The sequence below is a fragment of the Monodon monoceros genome, unplaced genomic scaffold (genome assembly GCF_005190385.1).
Source record: "Monodon monoceros isolate NGI ecotype Baffin Bay Population unplaced genomic scaffold, NGI_Narwhal_1 Super_Scaffold_20, whole genome shotgun sequence".
NCBI lineage: Eukaryota > Metazoa > Chordata > Mammalia > Artiodactyla > Monodontidae > Monodon > Monodon monoceros.
The window spans coordinates 76,062,415-76,081,984 of NW_021703777.1; the positions used below are offsets into that span (position 1 = coordinate 76,062,415).

Below are 19,570 nucleotides of genomic sequence, written 5' to 3' on the forward strand. Positions count from 1 at the left end.
AAAAAAAAAAAAAAAAAAAAGATTCTGATTTCCAGGACTCACTCAAGATTACTTCAATCAGGATTTCTCAGGATGGGTCCAGGAACCTCCTGCTGATTCTAACATGCAGCCATTGAAAACTACTGGATTAGGGCACAGAAGCATGGATGTCGGAACCCAAACAGCCTAGGACTACCAGGCACACACTTAAAGTTCAACAAAGTTGGGTTGATTGACTCATTGCAATGAAGGAGATTACACACCAAAGGAACAGTGGTGTCTCACTGAACCAAGGCAAAGACAGAGTTATTTTAGGTCATAGGCATAGAGTGGAGCTGAGTGCTTTGATCGGCTCAAAGCAAAGCAGAGCTTGTGTAAAGGGATCAACATCAGGTCTGCACTGCAAAGTGGGCCTAGTGTTCTGTTTCCTTGGAAACACTAACATTAAGACAGATGTGCAGTGTTGTATCCAGAAATCCTTTATTTGATGCTCTGCATCCAGGTTGTCAATCAAGACTGCTTTTCTTTGTCAAAGTGACTTAAATCCTCCAGCCAAGAGAGGGATATTTCTTTCTTATGGATATGATTTCAAACAGCAAAGTTTCTGATAGTCTGTGATTCTGGAGAACAAAGTTTCTCAGCATGTAAGAAAGCAGCAGTCACTCAAAGAAAGGGACACTTTACAGCTGTGGTGTGTTTGGGGGAGAAAAATCGGATCCTGGTAACTTTACAGCAGGTTTCGTCTGTGTCTGTTATTCCAGCCTCTGATGAATGACAGAGCAGGTGTTTAGAGTCCAAGCTAAAGTTTACCTTTTCAGACAGAATATCTGCCCACACCGTGTTGCTTCCAGAAGGAAGATGGAACAGGAGAAGAGGGTCCACGCATGTCAGCATAGAGATGTCATTCATGCATTAATTCAACAAAGACTTGTTGAGTACTTACAATATGCTGTGACATGACAGGGTAATGGAAATTCAGTGATGAACAAAACTCAGTCTCTGCCATCAAGAAACTTACAGACTGGTTGGAGAAAAACACAGATAAATAGGCAACTACAACAGGGTAATAGAAGTGCTATAACTAGACTTAAGAATAGGGTGCCAAGGACAATTAACCGAGTCTTGGTTATTCAAGAAACTGGAAAAACGTTACCCGAGGTAAGATGGGAGAGGGGCAAGGGAGCCAGGGGCAGAGTGTTGGAAGCAGAGGAAAAAGGACTTTGTAGACAGAATCATCTGGGCTCTGATCCAGGCTCTACCACTGACTGGGTATCACTGTAACTCTGAGCTGCAATTTTCTCATCTGTAAAATGAGAATAACAAAACAGAGGAACATTCAATGAGTGCCAGACAGAGTTCTAAGTAATAGGATTACATCAATGAACAAAAGGTACAAGCTCCTTGACCCTTGCATGACATACACTAAGGTGGTGATTTACAAAAATAAATAACTGTAATTGAAATATGTTATTTAGTATGTTAGATAATAAGTGCAGAGTGATAAAAATTGAAAGTGCCAGTGGAGGACACCAGGGCGAAAGGGCGAGTTGAGGATAAAGGATGTGACGTCTGTCAAAACACCTTGACGTAGCACAGGGGCATTCTGATGAGGTTAGGGCCCAGAAGCCGGCTTAGCCAAGATACAGGGGAAACCCGAGACCTGCGTCAGCCGCTCTTTCGACCTCACTCAACACTTCCCTTTTCTTCTGACCTACTACTCTTACAAATTCTTCTAAATTCAGGGAGCCTGACTATGTACCTTAGATGAACTTCTCATTCTAAAGCACAGCTCTGGGCTATACCCCAGGGGGAACCCTCATTGGGGATATGTCTGGGCATGTCATCAGACAGCAGTTGACATTTCTTGCAAACACTGATAGCAGTGAGAGTTTAAGCTAGGACCCTCTTTTGCTCATAAATTTCTAAATTTCCTTTAACTTATTCTTCCCCCTTTCTTTTATGCCCTGCTTCAAGCCAAAAGTTGATTAAGACAGTAGTTCTCAGCACCCTCCTTCAAGGTTCATGACACCCGATTTTTAAGTCCAGTGACAGTACTTGTACTCTTCCGACCCCCCTCCCCCATGCCCGGATGTATGTGGAAGGAATTTTGTTTCTCATAGTTACTAGGGTCAGGCAGAGCTCTGTGTATTTGGTGGGCAGAGCTCAGGGTGCTGAATGGCTTACAATGCATGAGCCAGTTCAGGTCACTTAAAAAATATTCCATTCAAAATGCCAGTAACACCCCCACTGAGAAACACTGGGGTAGGAAAATAGAACTTTCCTTGCAAAATTTAGCTCTTTCAAAAGTTGCATCATGAAGCCCTCAAAGTCTACCTCACTTGCTTATTAAGGTATTTCTATTTTACTCTAAAATACTTCAGAATATACAATGTGATATTGTGTATGCATTCATTTAGGTTACATTTTTTAGGAATAATCAATTGTTCTAGTCATGAATTTATACCCCAGATATGGCAAGCGTCTGATCAAGATAACTATGATGTAATATCACAGGTTTTGTTCCTTAGAATAATAAATGTTAGAAGTATTTTAATTTATAAAATGTGGTACTTAATGATTAGCAAAATGATGGTTGTAATGGGTTTTCATTAGTGAAATTGACATTAATAGAGATATGTAGATCAGCTCTAAACGGTAGAAGCATTCTTACCCCTTTATGGTATAAAACAGGCATGTCAGTAATGATGCCCAAGGCTTTATTGCTAAATGGTCCTGTTTTGCAGCCGCTATTTTGAAGCGCTCTTGATGTGCCTGAATAGCCAAGTTGTGGTAATGTGGCTCTACTTATTGGTGATTACTGATATCTACTGCAAATAGCACAATATTTGTACATCACCAGTTTGTGTTAGGTCAATATGCAATATGATCCTAATCAGTCTGTCTCTTAAACAAGTCTAAGAGAGCATTTAACTAATTGAGTTGGGACAACTATCAATGATCACAACCCCTTCCCACATCCTGACCCTTCCCCCATCCCCATCCTCAAAACTAATATCTATTTGTACTGCTGATATGAATTAGAAATACTGTTTTGCAAAATGAGAAGTAGGAATAAAGTTTAGGCAACATGATATGGTGGGAGCCAAGCCAACAACCTAACTTTGAATCCTGTGTCACTCACTTGTGACGTTAAACAAGGCACTCAATCTTTCTAATCTCCAGTTTCCTGTCTTGTAAAACTGGGCTGTGTACCTGCCTCATAGGACACTGGGAGAATTAAATAAGTGAATACTTGTAAAGGGCTAAGCCGAAAGAGCTTGGTTCATTATAGGCAATGAACAATATGATGATCTCATTCATTCAATCTCCCTTTACGCAGAAAGCGTAACCCAGGGGACTGTCTCTTACTCATTTTTGTACTTCTGGCATTGAACAGATTGCCGATTGCTTGACCCAGGGTTTGTGTTCAGTAAATATCTGTTGAATAAATGAATTTAACATTCCTTTTTTTGGAAATTAGCTATATTTGCTAAGTTCTCTGACATCCTGGAATCTGTCCATATGCTATATTACTCCTCCTTTTGATACTGTTTAAAGATGACAATGCCACTAGAATATGCTCTATTCATTAGTAGAAGAAATACTGTAAAAGATTTAAACCAATATCTTTTTTTCCAATAGAGCAATTGAAGACAATCCAGGCTTACCTAGGATGTAGAATTTCATGTTATGTACCTCAAATTGATTAATTTATGTAATAAATGTACTTAAATATACTGTTTTCCTAAGAATCTTCATAACCTGATGATTAGAATATAAAATGGCAATTTGGCAATGTGTATCAGGAGCCTTAAAAATGTTCCTAGTAAGTAATCCCATTTCTAAAAATGTATCCTAATGAAATAATAATTTATATACATATGTAGAAAGATGATCATTGCATCGTTATTTTTATGAGAAGAAGGAAGTCATCTGAATATACAACAGGAGGGGAAAGGCTAAATGAACTATGGTAACCAATTGTAGTACTCTTTAAGTATATGTTTGGAAGAAATTAATATATATGTTCACTAAAATGTGTCTACAGAAAGTTCATATAAACCCCGTTTGTGATAGCTCCAAACTGGAGTCTACTGAAATACCTATTTACAGTGAAATGGATGTATAATACATAGTATCTACATATAATGGAATATTATTTATTAATGAGAAGGAGCAAACTATTGCCACATAAACAACATGGATGGATTTCAACAACATAAATTTGAATTCGAAAGCCAGACATAAAAGAATATATACTGCATTATTTCACTTCTTAAATTTTCAAAAGTAGGCAATACTAAAATTAATTATGCTATGGCTATGAAGTGAGATATTATACAGCTATTAAAACATTTAAAGACATTGGAAAATGCCCATAATTTAATAAAATTTAAAATTTAATTTAAAATTTAAATTTAAAACTGTATATATAATATATGACCCCCATTCTGGAAAAAAAAAATATGTAAGTTGCTTTTAGAAGTACCAGTCAGGGTCTCAATAGGAAACACATGATACACTCAAATTAGGATAATTAGAGGAGGCTTTGTCTTAAAAGGGGGGGCAGGGTATGGAGGACCACAGGGAACAGTGCAGCCATACGGCTGTCACTACACCAGACCGGATGGGACGTGAACAGGAGTGGTTCCCAATCCCAGGAGAGAGCTGCCCATAGAGGAGAGGGGCAGTGGCCTTTGGGTGAGGGATGCATCCCGGCTTCAGTGAATTCAAGGGAGGAAGAAAGGGGATCATCTAACTCACTCTTCTCCCTCCCCCCAGCCTCCTGCTGGGGCTCCCCATTAACCAAGGCCACCCAGAAGCCAGAGCATTGCCAATGTGGTCCCTACAGTTCAGCCCACCAGACAGAGAGCAGGATGCACAAGGGTAGAGCGTGGATGTGGCACACATGCCACATATGGGACTGATAATTCCTTTGGTTACCCAAGGGAGAGGAGGTGCTGCAGAGATGATCAATTTTTTTGCTTTATATACCTTTATATTATTTTACTGCTGCCATAATACATGCATTTTTCAAAATTCTGGGGAAAAATGTGTGTCAGCATGTGTGTGTGAAGGGATATGTGCCCGTGAGGGTATGGATGTAAATGAGTTAGTGTGTGTGTGTGTGTGTGTGTGTGTGTGTGAGAGAGAGAGAGAGTGCAGGTGCGTGAGGATGTGTGTGTATGTGAAGGTGTACAGGTAACGTGAGAGGGCGTGTGTGTGTGTGTGTGTGTGTGTCGGGGGGGTATGCATGTTGACGAGTATATGTGTGCGTGTGCTGCAGGAGGGTGGTGTGTATGCATGGGTGAAGGCATATGTGAGGGTGTACACGTGAATTGGAGACTGTATGTTGTGTAAAGGTGTCTGTGCGGGGGACACGAATATGAAGAAGTGTGTCTGTGTGAGGTGGCAGGAGTGCGGTGTGTGTATGTGAGAGTGTATGAATGCAGGTGAGAAGGTACAGGTGGATGAGAGTCTGTCCCTGTAAGGGGCAGGAGTGTCTGTAACAGGTGTGTGGGAGGCTATGCATGTGTCTATATGAGTGAGCGTGCTTGGGGGGTATGAGGACACAGAGAGGGGGTGTGAGGAGATGTGTGAGTGAGTGAGGTGGTACATCTGAAGATATTTGCATGTATTTATGTGTAAGTGTGTGTGTGTGTGCACATAGGTGTGTTTATGTACATCTGCATACACAGAAGTAGAAACCTTTCCTTCCAGGAAAAAAGAAAAACTGGAAGAAAATATTTTCATGATAGTAGTCTCTAGTGGCGGAATAAGAGGCAAATTTTATTTTCGTGACTTCTTTTTTACTTCGTAGTCAGAAAGACAATGAACATTTCAGTCTGTTTGCTTCATTCCAAGAATATGTGACAAATATTGTACCTTTCTGGAAACATGTAAAAATGATAAAAATCTTGACTGCTGAAAGGTTTCTTGATAGGAACGTGTTTGAAAATTGGAATTCTCTTTTTTAACATATACCCAAATAGATCTCTAAGTCTCTGGTTAATTTAATAGAAGGAAATCCTGCCTTTAAATCTGAGAACCATATACATGTTTAATTTTTCATGTAACTAATGTAAGGCCCACTCATGTCATGCTGTTTCAGGAAGCTAAAGTGCTTTAGGGTTTCCAAAGCCTCAAAACATAAACATTAACAGGAATTATCGATGATGGAGGGGCTTAGGTAATTATTATCTTTTTCTTTTAGTTTTTGTTTTTTTACGGGTAGTTTTTTTAAAAAAATAATGCTCCTATAGGGCTTATGTAATAAGGTTTCTGTCAAACTGATTTAGTAGCAGGTTGCTTTCCTAAGTCAGTGCAAAAGGCCCTGAGTTCTTTCACTTACGCTCCATGATCTCTGCGCTGCCCCATTTTACTAATAATAACATATGAGGTTTTCCCGATTCTAGGCTAAATCTTATTAATAGTTTGTGGGAGTAAATGGCTGAAGTGTTCTTCTATTTTTAATTTATTTCAACCTTAGATGTTTTCTTAAAATGATTTGCTATCATCAACATCAGGCGTCTGCAGCCCAATTTATTTTGTACTGTTATCTGTGGGCTCCATGGTATACACATAATGTGAATCAGTTGCTTGGAGTCCTGGGTAAGTAGTTTACTTTTATGTAGATAACAATAAAAAAAAAAGGGATTCTGTATACCATACCTTTCCTTTACACTTAAAAAGCAACCCCAGCTATTAAAATACACACAGGGCAAACTCTATTACAAATGCTATTAAGTTTGGCTGCAGAACATGTATCACTGAACCATGAGTGAGGATTCAGACCCACAGATGCTTTTTATTGTCTGATTAGTGCTTCTTCACTTGTCTCAATAACACATCTATCAGAGAGATTCACCTCAAACAACATTACTTGGAAACTGCTAGTAAAATGTTGACAGAAACGGTCTTCAAACTGACTGTGACACTTTTCCTAGGGCAAAAGAAAGAGCAAAGGGGCTGAACTCCACCACATCAGACCACTGCTGGGGTTCAGTGAACACTTTATTTTCCCACTTGAATTTGAGCTCTTCTGCAAGGTCACTCCTGCCGATCTTGCGGAGATGGCGAGCCAGAAGACGAAGTTTGTCCGTGGAATTTGGGAGTGATCTTTTCCAAAAGCAAAGAAGTTCGTGGGTCTGTTCTGTGAGATCATCAGGGTTCTTCAGTTTGATGAGCTGAATGGTGCTGTGGCGAAGGGGGAGGGATGAGAAGAGACACAGGGCGTTTTCTTCTGAGAGCTCGTCTGCCAGCCAGTAGAGCAAGTTGTCCCACAGGGCTTCTGCCAGGCACACGTGGGACACTCAGTGTTAGGACCCTTTCATGGCGGATGTGCTCATCTAACCCTCCAACTGTTCACAGGAAACTTAATCTCTGGTTTGGCCTCTGAGAAGCAGAAAGATTTGGGACCAGCCGGATGGACAGTTGAGAGTCTTTGAATCCCTGCCCTTTCTGGGGTCTTCTTCTGAGGGAACCACCTATTGCAAAGGGTTAGAAATGCTTCTCAAATTTTAACTTCCCTGAGATCCAGTAGGGCTCATTAAAATGGTGTTTAGGCCCCCACCCCAGATAGTCTAATTAAGTAAAACTAGGATAGGGGCAAATCTTGGCATTTTTAACAAGTTCCCAGATGATGCTGACGCTGAGGTCCTCAACCACACTTTGAGTAGCACTATATTAGAAGACATTTTTAGATTCAAAAACTACTTCCCTTAATTTGTACTAGCCTGATGCATAAATTATAGCAGCAGCTAGGCAATCCTCATGCCCCAACCCCCCAACTACACACACACACACACACACACACACACACACACAAACTCACCAAAATTCAATATCCAAAGAGAAATTCTGTAGAAGGTCCATTTCACCAACATTCCCCCTGGCTTCTGGACTATTTAGAACTACACACATCTCTGAATATATCCTGTAAGTTCAGCATACCCCTTCCCTTACCCTGTGACTCCTGGCTACCACCTAACCTCAAGATTCCAATTTTCTGTTATTTGGTTGTTATTTATTTTATTGTGTAGCTCAAATCCATCGCTCTCAGCAAACCCCTCAAGCCCTTCTCTCTCCTTGCACACATCAGCCCTAACTTGCATCACAGTCATTTTTCTCCCACTCATGCAAAACTCTGCTCCAGTTTCCCTGGTTTGGTGTCAGAAAAGAATTCTATGTCTGCCACCTTTTACTCTGTTCTTTCCATCTACCTACTCACATAAATTGCACCTGCTTTTACACTATAAATCATGCCACTTTTCTGTGAAAGCTACTCAGGAAATGGAGCCAACACATCCTTCCCCTCCATTGCCACTTTCAAACCAACATTCTGCTTCCCCCTTGCAATATATTCATTTTATTGTCCATGCTACATGGGTAGGCTTTCCTCTCTCCATCCACATCAACTGTCTCCTGCCGTTGGCAGGCAGCAGCAACAGCAACCCTGTTGATAGTCAGTCATACCTCTGACCACATGATTTCTTAATCTTGTCACCATCACTGACCTGTGTGGTGTCTCCATATTAAAAACTGACTTACATGGCCAATCCTTATGTTTCATCATTAGCTAGAACTATTCCACTTCCATGGCTTCAACTGCTCAATATTACTGCTCACCACTACCCCCTAAACTTCCACAGCTTCTGTTCCTTTGTTCCTGCTTAATATGTTTCTTGCCCCATCACTAATACAGCAAGTCCTTTGACGCCCACAGTCATTCCATCATCTCTGCCTCTGTACCCATACTGCCCTAATGATCAGCTGTGTAGGTCAATAATGGTCTTGCATCCACCTTAAAATCTGTTGTCCTCTTTAGCTTTCAATGTTCTCAATTTGTCAATCTCCAATTCTGTCTTACTCACATTGCAGTCAACTACAGGGATGCCCAGGGTTATGAAATGATACTGAATGTGATCAACAAGCTCTAAGCTTTGTACACAATTTAAGCCTTTAGCAGCTTACAAATCCATTAAAAACTTTGTTTCTTGAATTCAATTTAAAATTTTCCAGAGCAATGACATAATACTTTCCTACCATCCTTAAGCCCCAATCTCACTCTTATTCTGTTTCACTCGGCCAGTGTCAGTCTCTCCTAACTTTCCCCAAAGCCATTTGACCAGAGTTCTCATAACCTCGTTTTCATTTCAAAATCACTTTCTTACAGAATCTCACTCCTCCATGTTTGCTGGGTGCCATCCCCACAGTGTTTTTCATCTAATAATTTCTCTTCACACCTGTTCCTTAACCTCCTCGTCAGGTTCTTTCCATTCTTCCCACAGGCACTCTCAAGCCTCCCCTTTCCTTGCTTCTGCTGCTGTTTCAAGCTCTCAGGCTATCTCTCCCCTCTCTCCCCATCATTTTACCATAAAATCTTTTCATGCCTATTGTAAATCTGATACCTTAAGTCCATCACTATCAACTCCCTCCTTAAGCCCTTGCTTTAGAGGTTATATAGCCTCTTTTTTAAAAATTTATTTTATTGAAGTATAGTTGATTTACAATGTTGTGTTCATTTCTACTGTACTGCAAAGTGATTAAGATATATATATATATATTCTTTTTCATATCCTTTTCCATTATGGTTCATCACAAGATATTGATATCCTCTTTTAAAACTCTATTAAAGCCTTATTTTCCAATCTTTCTACAGCCCTCCTAAATACTACTTACAGCAACTGATTCTCAGTCTACATCTTCTCCGACTTCCACAGAGCATTTTACTCCTTCCCTTGGGTTCCATGGCCTGCCCTGCTCTTCCTCTTCCCTCTCTTTTCCCTTTGCTGACTGTCTTCCTCCTGATTGTGCTGAATTACTGCTTCCTATCTCAGGCCCTTTCTATTTCTGTCCCCTCCCCTCAGTGAATTCACCAACTGCCTTAATAAAGGGTCTGCATAATTGCCATAAAGATGCTCACCAAACTTGGGATAGGAATGGATGAACACAGTGAGAACTTCAACAGAGACAGAAAATATAATAAAATACTAAACATAAGTTATAATTGAACTTAAAAATACACTTAAGGGATTCAACAGCAGACTGGATAAGGTAGAAGAACAAATCACTGACCTGGAACACAAAGCAATAGAAAACCAAGACTGAGCAGCAAAATGAAAAAAAAAGAAAAAAAAAAAAGAAAGAAAAGGAATTTTAAAAAGTAAATATACCTTTAGGAAAACATTAAATGGAATAACTTTCACATTATCAGGGTCCCAGAAAGAGAAGGAAGAGAGAAAGAGCCAGAAGAATTCTTTAAAGAAACAGTGGCTGAAAACGTCCCTAATCTGAGTAAGAAAAGAGACATCAAGGTCCAAGAAGCTCAGAGATTTACAAATAAGATGAACCCAAAGAGACATACACCAAAACACATTACAATTAAAGTGGTAAAAGTTAAGGATAAAGAGAGAATCCTAAAAGTAGCAAGAGAAAAACAACTTGTTACATGCAAAATAACCCCCCATAAGTCTATCAGCAGACTTCTCAGCAAAAATTTTACAGGCCTGAAGGGAAAGGCATGATATATTCAAAGTGCTGAAAAAAAATTTTTTTCCAACCAATAATTCTCTATCCAGCAAGCTTAGCATTCAAAATTGAAGGAAACATCAATAGTTTCCAGATAAGCAAAAGCTAAAGTCCATCACCAGTAAACCAGCCCTGCAACAAATATTAAAGGGACTTCCTTAAGCTGAAAAGAAATGGCACTAATTAATAGTAAGAAAGCATACAAAAGTAAAAATCTCATTGGAAAAGGTAAATATATAATAGGGGTAGTGGATCAATCACTTGTAAAGCAAGTATGAAGGGTAAAAGACAAAGGTAGAAAATTAAAATTACAATAATTAGTTAAGGAGTACATAAAGTAAAAAGATGTAAAATGTGTCATCAAAAATAGAAAATGGGGGTGGGAAGTAAAAGATAAACATTTGGAATGTGTTCAGATTTAAGTAGGTACAAACTTAAAACAGGGTACTATTTACATTGAATGTTCTATGTGAGCCTCACAATAACCACAGGAAAAAAAAATAATAGTGAATACACAAAAGAAAATGAGAAAGAAATCTAAACAAAACACTAAAGAAAACTACCAAAACATAAGGGAAGAGAGAAAGATAAGAACAAAAAAAAAACTATAAAAATAGCCAGAAAACAATTAACAAAATGGTAATAAGTACATACCTATCAATAATTACTTTAAATACAAATAGACCTAATGTTCCAATCAAAAGATATAGAGTGGCAGAATGGATTAAAAAAAAAAGACCCATGTATACACTGCCTATGAAAGACTCATTTCAGAAGAAAGGACACACAGATGGAAAATGAAGGAGCAGAAAAAGATATTCCATGCAAATTGAAATGAAAAGAAAGTGAAGTAGCTATAGCCATATCAGACAAATAGACTTTAAAACAAAGACTGTAATAAAAGACAAAGAAGGGCACTACATAATGATAACAGGATCAATCCAGTAAGAAGATATAACATTTATAAATATATATGTACCCTACAGAGAAGCACCAAAATATATAAAACAAATAATAATGGACTTAAAGTGAGAAATTTAAGCAATACAACAATACTAGGGGATTTTAACACCTCACTTACAACAATGGATAAATCATCCAGATAGAAAATCAATAAGGAAATATTGGACTTAAATGACACATTAGACCAGATGAACTTACTAGATATACACAGAACATTCTATCCAAGAGCAGCGGCATACACATTCTTTTCAAGTGCACATGGAACAATCTCCAGGATAGATCATATGCTAGGCCACAAAACAAGTCTTGATAAATTCAAGAAGACTGAAATATTATCAAAGCATCTTCTCTGACTACAGTGGCATAAAACTGGAAATCAACTACAAGAAAGAAACTGGAAAACCCACAAAAATGTAAAGATTAAACAACATGCTACCAAACAAACAATGGATTATTAGGAAATCAAAGAAGAAATAAGACATACTAAAATCTATGGAAAACCACCAGCAAAAGTGGTTCTAAGAGGGAAATTCTTTAGAAGTGCAGGCCTACTTCCAGAACAAGAAAAATCCCAAATAAACAATTTAACTTTATACCTAAAGGAACTAGTAAAAGAAGAATAAACAAGTAGAAGGAAGGAAATTAGTAGAAGGAAGGAAATAATAAACATCAATGCAGAAAAAAATGAAATAGAGACAAAAAATAGAAACAATCAATGAAACTAAGAGCTGTTTTTTTGAAAGATAAACAAAATCAACACATCTTTAACTAGACTAACCAAAAAAAAAAAAAAGAGCACTCAAATAAGTGAATTCAGTAATGGAAGATAAGTTACAACGGATACCACAGTAATAAAACAGATCACAAGAGACTATTCTAAACAAATATATGACCAAAAATGGGCAATCTGGAAAAAATGGATAAATTCCTAGAAACATACAATCTCTCAGGGCTGAATTATGAAGAAATAAATCTCAATAGACAAATTACAAGCAAGGAGATTGAAGCAGTAATCAAAAAGTTCCCAACGAACAAAAGTCCAGGACCAGATGGCTGCACAGATGAATTCTACCAAATATTCAAGAAGATTTAATACCTATCCTTCTCAAGCTCTATCAAAATATTGAAGAGTTGGGAACACTCCCAAACTTGTTTTACAAAGCCAGCATTACTCTGATATCAAAACCAGTCAAGGACACCACACTCACACACACACACACACACACACACACACACACACACACACAAAATCCAGACCAAATCCCTTGATGAATGTAGATGCAAAAATCCTCAACAAAATATTATCAAACTGAATCTAACAATTTATTAAAATAATCATATACCACAACCAAGTGGGATTTATTCCAGGAATGCAAGGATGATTCAATGAATCGATAGCCACAAATTAATTAATGTGAAGAATCACATTAACAAATGAAGGATAGAAATCATTTGATCATTTCAATAGATGTGGAAAAAGCATTTGACAAAATTCAGTATCCATTTATGATTAAAAAAACTCTTAACAAAGTAGGTATAGAGGTAACATACCTCAACATAATAAAAGCCATATATGACAAACCCACAGCTAACATCATACTCACTGGTGAAAAGTTGAGAGCTTTTCCTTGAAGAACAGGAATAATACAAGAATGCTCATGTTCGCCACTGTTATTCAACATGTTATTGTAGTCCTAACCATAGCAATTAGGCAAGAAAAAGAAATAAAAGACATCCAAACCAAAAAAGGAAGAACTAAAACTATCATATTTGCAGATGATATGATGCTGTATATAGAAAACCCAAAAGATTCCACCAAAAAACCGTGAGAACTAATAAATGAATTCAGAAAAGTTGCAGGATACTAAATCAATATACAGAAATGTGTGGCATTTCTGTACACTAATAACAAACTATCAGAAAGAGAAATTAGAAAAAAAAATCCTGTTTACAATTGCATCAAAAAGAATAAAATATCTAGGGATAAATTTAACCAAGGTGAAAGACCTGTATATTGAAAACTATTAAACACTGATGAAAGAAATTGAAGACACAAACAAAGAGAAAGATATTCCATGTCCATGGATTGGAACAATTAATATTATTAAAATGTCCATACAATTCAAAGCAATATACAGATTCAGTGCAATCTCTATCAAAATTCCAATGGCACATTTTACAGAACTGGAACAAATAATACCAAAAACTGTATGGAACCTCAAAAGATTTCAAATAGCCAAAACAATCTTGAAAAAAAAGAGCAAAGCTGGAGGTGTCATGCTCCCTGATTTCAAACTATACTACAAAGCTAATCAAAAGAGTATAGTATGGCCATAAAAACAGACACACAGATAAATGAAACAGAATTGAGAGCCTAGAAATAAACCCACATAAATATGGACAATTAATTTATGACAAAGGAGCAAAGAACATACAATGGTGAAAGGATAGTGTATTCAATAAACGGTGTTGATAAAACTGGACAGCCACATGCAAAAAAAAAAAGAAAGAAAGAAACTAGACCACTATCTTACATCATACCCAAAATTGAACTAAAAATAGATTAAAGACTTGAATGTAAGACCTGAAACCATAATAATCCTAGAGAAAAACATAGGCAGTAACCTCCCTGACATCATTCTTATTTATGTTTTTGTGGCTCTGACCCAAAGACAAAGGAAACAAAAGAAAAAATAAACAAATGGGACTATATAAACTAAAAAACTTCTGCAACGTGAAGGAAAGCATCATCAAAATGAAAAGGCAACCTACTGAATTGGAGAAGATATTTGCAAATCATATATCTAATGAGATGTTAATATCTAACATACATTTAAAAAACTCATACAACTCAATAACAAACAAACAAATGATTTTAAAAATGGGTGGAGAATCTGAACAGTTTTACAAAGACAGAGATGGCTAACAGGCACATGAAAAGATGTTCAACATTTTTAGGGAAATGCAAATCAAAATGACAATGAGATATTACCTCACACCCATCAGAATGGCTATTATTGAAAAGAGAAGAAATAACAAATGTTAGAGAGGATACAGAGAAAAGAGAACCCTAATTGTTGTGGGACTGTAAATTGGTGCAGCCATTATGGAAAACATTATGGAGGTTCCTCAGAATATTAAGAATAGAACTACCATATTTCCACTTCTTGATATTTATCCAAAGAACACAAAAACACTAAATTGAAAAGATAGATGCACCCCTATGTTTATTGCAGCATAAGTGTCTATTGATGGATGAATGGATAAAGAAGGTGTGGTATATATATACACACAGTGAAGTATTACTCAGCCATAAAAAAGAATGAAATCCTGCCATTTGTGACAACATGGATGGACCTTGAAGGTATTACGCTAAGTGAAATAATTCAGGCAGAGAAAGACAAATACCACATGATTTCATTCATATGTCTAATCTCAAAAAACAAAACAAAGGAACAAATAAAATAAACCCAAAACAAACTCATAGATACAGATATCAGAATTGTGGTTTCCATAGAAGAAGGGGGTTGGAGGGTTAGTGAAATGGGTGAACAGGGTTAACTGTATGGTGATGGATGGTAACAAGACTTGTAGTGGTGATCACTGTGTAGTGTGTACACATGTTGAATTATAATGCTGTACACCTGAAATTTATATAATTTTTAAAAAACTTACATTAAGAAGTTTTAATGGGAGGAGGTTAAGAATCAACATAAGAACAATGTAAATTTAAGTATATTGATACTGTAGCACTGTAAAATAAGTGAATAGAATTTTTGAGATATGAACTATGTACTTAATCCTCTCAAAAAATTGAGAAATGCCAATTTAAATAGTGCAGCAGATTCTATCATTCCCATCAACAGGCATATGACCTGAACTGAGTCTAGGACAAGAGGTGCACATTGGATTTTTTCTTTTCTTTGTGTAAACAATTTACCCCCTCAGTCATTCTTTCTTCGCAGATGTCTCATAGCACCTTGATGCACTGAGAGTGATTCTAGTGTTTATGTATTTTTTCACATACGTGAAAATTCAAGCCACATTCTTTATCTGGTGCCCAACCACAGAAGCAGTGGATTGTGGATGCACAGGAAATCTTGGGCTCTTTTACACTTCCAGGCACTGTGCTGGTCTCCCATATAGCCTCGTTATTCAGGGATTTTCAGTGCCCCCTTCCTATTCCTTCCCTTCCCTTTTCTTTTTTTTTCCCCCATGGTTTTTTTCTGTGCACTATTTTTGCCTTGCATACCACCTTTTAAATTTCACTGGTACTCAGGGTCAGCTCCAAGCCAAACAGGGAAGCCTCTGTTTGTCCTGGAGTGTCCCCTCCCACAGATTCTGTATCTACATGTGTTTCCTTGGATGCCTTCATTGGCAGGACTGGCTTTAATTTTTCCCTACTTCCCTTCTTCCAATCAAAAAGTGCTATTCTGTTGCATCTTCTCAGGATCTACTATTTGCTAAAGGAATTTTTATTATTCCTCTCAGATAACCTGATTTTATGTTAATATTGTATATTTTATTTTGCTTAATGCAGTTTCTAAAATGTCACTGTCAACATGTTACTGCTCAGGAAGATTGGCAAATTTAAACCTGGCTCTCAAGTTCTCAGTAATATACATATACCTTGTAAAAGGGTATAATGGGGCTTATGTGGCAGTTTTTCTTTCACTATAAGTCTTTCAAGGGCATCAGTATAAAAGTATAAATAACTCAGATATGTACAGATATGTCTTATTTATGCTGCAAAGCACAACAGAGATCTCATTGACTTAGAAGTGTTTTTAAAAGATTGGAACCAAAGACAGCCACTCACACCTGGAAGGGGTATGTGTCTTGAAGTTTACAGGTCACTGTTTTTTAAGACTCCTTCAATTACTGACTATTCTTTCCATCCTTCTTAAGTACAGCCCTGTTATTGAATTCTTAAAACTAAGCCAACCATTTTTTAGTTCAGATCATACATGTACCAGCTTGATCTTTTGTGTGCAACCCAATAAATTGGACTTTGGCACAACCTTTATTTTACCCAACATTGTTTTCCATGGCACATCTTAAAGTTTCCTTTCGTTGTATCTTTACACCACTCCAAGAACCAGCCATGATCAGTCTTGGCTGTACTTCTTAGACTGCCATCTCTTTGAGGGCCAATAAGGTATCTTGTTCCTATATTAATTCTTCACCATGCTTTACATGGTATTGACATATACACATAGGGTAGTAAAAACTGTTTATATGATACCTTCTCTTGACTTGAATGATCTCCTCCTTCAAATCTTACCATATTTACAAAGCCATTGGTCAAATTCCACCTCTTTTATCAACTACACTAGTCCCTGGTTTCTTATTTGTGAATTTATGCACTGCCACTCAATTTATCTCTTAACTCAATGTTGTCTTGTGTTGTCATCAATGCCATTCATATATCCTTATTCGCATATGTTTGTTTTCCCTCCCCAATTAGACTTTCAGTAATTTTTATATCCTTTTATTTTCAATCAAATAAATAATTTTATTAACATAATAATTTTTTTACTCATCATAAAGTTTTGATCTCAAATAACTGTCAGGTCTGCTACTCAAATGAATTTATAGCTGGACAATTTATGGAACCCTGAAGATACCTGTTCCCTTTCCAGGTTAGTGTCCATTGCAGATAGTTCTCACTTTCCTTCTCCAGCCCCTCAAGGGCCTTTGCAAATATCTCTTTCATTTTATGCCCAGAATCCCCTGAAATGTATCAGAGTATAACATCAACTTGTACAGAATACCAAGATCTCATCTCCTATTCTAGTTTCCTTGTCAAAAAAGCTGAGTTAGGCTATCCAAACAAACTGGCCAGACAGATTATATCAGATAGTGTGTCACACAAAATATAAATTTTCAACAAAATACATCTTTCCTTCTTTGGTCTCACACAGAAACTAAAGTCCCAAAATACAGACAATACCATCCTCCACCCCTTCTTCTGATTCACCAATCTTAGCCAAGTCAGCCCCATTCACACTCCCAGTAGGAGTCTGGTCCCCTGTTCAGCTTCTTTAGCAGTTGCTGCATGAAATCATCTTCCAATAATAATGCAGCTCCTTTGGCACCTCCAGAGCTAGAGAACTCCATCTGTGAGTCTCATGAGCCACACACACAGACCCAACATTCCAGGGAGCTATCTGGTCGCACAAGAAAGAGCAAAGTACCTCAAAATTTAGAAATAACCCAAAGCCCAGGAACAAATGTGATTACAAGATTCCTTACAAGAAGCTTGCAGCTTCTCTTACCACTGCAAGAGGCTTAGGCACTAATTCTCATATGTAAGGGCATTTTCCAAATAAAAGTTACTTCCCCAAACAAAAATTTTTGACACTTACAACTCATATTGAGGTCATTAACCACAGACCATAGCAGAACCTTAGTGTAAGTGAAGACAGTGTGTAAACAGAGAGAAAAAGAGAAAAAAGACTCTCTTGCTTCAGCTTCTTTAGGTTGTCAGCCAGTCTCCATTGCTTGACCAGAATCCATTATCTATAAATGGCTGACCCTCTTTCAAGACAATTGCTTTTCTTTATCCACTGGACTAGGTCAGCCAACATCTATCTCTGCTATCTTTGCAGTTTCCTTCGCCTTCTCCTCCACCTTTTCATACCTTTCAGTCAATCTGCCCTCAATTCCATCATCTGGATTCTGAAGATGACTCAGAGTGCTTTTCTCTAAGGCTTCCACCTGGGTTTTTATTTGGATGAATATATGGTCCATCTCTTACAATTTGCTCCTATTCTGCCTATATGCTCTCCTGTGCACTCTGGTGCAAGACACATTTGTCTCCTGCATCTTGCTGATGACTGGAAACAGGAACTGCTCAAAATATTCCTTAGACCCCAGCACTTTCACTTTCCCTGGTTCCGCCAGTTCCACGATGTCCAAGAGCTGCATTTCCCCTGCTACTTTAGAATCACAGTGTGGACCTGAGCACAGAGCGGTGGACAAGCAGTTGACCTAGAGGTCAACCAGAGCTCTGAGTGTCATGGCCCCTTTCACCACAACGCTGTGCCTCTAGTGAAACAAAGCTCCTTTCCAAGGTGCCACATCAGCAAACATTCATGTCCCTGTAAATGCTCTGCTTGACCAGAAAGGCAGTGTATCCAGTCAGCCAGTCCCCAAAGGCCAAGCCAGCTCTGGGCCTTCTCACCCCCAACAAGAGTGACTATGTGACCCCAGCCAATCAGATATTTTCTATTTGTCTCATCCTTGTTCTTTTTTTTTATCTTATGAAAGTTTCTTGACTTCCGCCCCATTTTGTAGTTCTCTGAAAGGAGACTGTCCACTTCATGAAGTCTTAAATAAAGTTTATTTGTATGATGTAAATTGTCTTCTTTAATCATTTTAGCACCTCTTACAGTCATGCCACTGGTAGAACCTATTGTATCATTTTCTGTGTTTTCTTTTATATCAGCACTTCTATTTACCACAGGGTTACCACACCATACCCTCAATCAATTCCTGATAACTTTGAGGACTCTCTGTGGACAATTATGAAGATAATTATCACCACAGATTTAAAGTCTGTAGTTTCAGCTGGGCACCAGGGCTGCTCAGCAATATTTTTATGTATCCCTGGAGATTTCTTCCACCATTCCCTACAGAAGACATTGCAACTCTTTACTACTCTTTGCAAGATCTCTACCTCACCCTTGGCTACCACTCCCACCAAGGAGTTTGGTCTTCTACTCACTGAGAAAATAAGGCAGTATTCTCAAAGCTTAGTATTCATAAAAATGAATCTTGAGAAAAAGGCAAAAAAGTAAGCCCACACTTTGATAGAATTGGTCTCAGATAAGGCCACATTTATAACACAGGTGTTTCTGATAGCGAAGTATGGTGGCTCCACTTAGAAAAGCACAATCAAGTAGGAATTACATCAATTATCAGCTTGCATTCCAAAGGTATCCCAGCAAATGCATGGAAGAATGAAAGAAATATATTTATCCAAGAAGTTATGAAGATTTTCAATATCATGTCAGGACCAAAGTGAAATTCTGATTTCACTTTAGTCCTGATGCTATAGAGATACAGTAATAAAAATAATTTCTGATTTATAAAT

The 19,570-nt window shown here is 37.8% G+C and overlaps 1 protein-coding gene across 1 annotated transcript in view; it reads right to left on the reverse strand.

The window, feature by feature from the left end:
* Positions 1 to 6,899: 6,899 nt before the first annotated feature.
* Positions 6,900 to 19,570, reverse strand: part of DTHD1 (death domain containing 1) — a 70,171-nt gene continuing 57,500 nt past the window's right edge. The window contains 3 exon segments of the mRNA XM_029234712.1: positions 6,900 to 7,270; positions 8,849 to 8,919; positions 18,233 to 18,465. Of these exon segments, the coding sequence (XP_029090545.1) occupies positions 6,900 to 7,270; positions 8,849 to 8,919; positions 18,233 to 18,465 (675 nt within the window).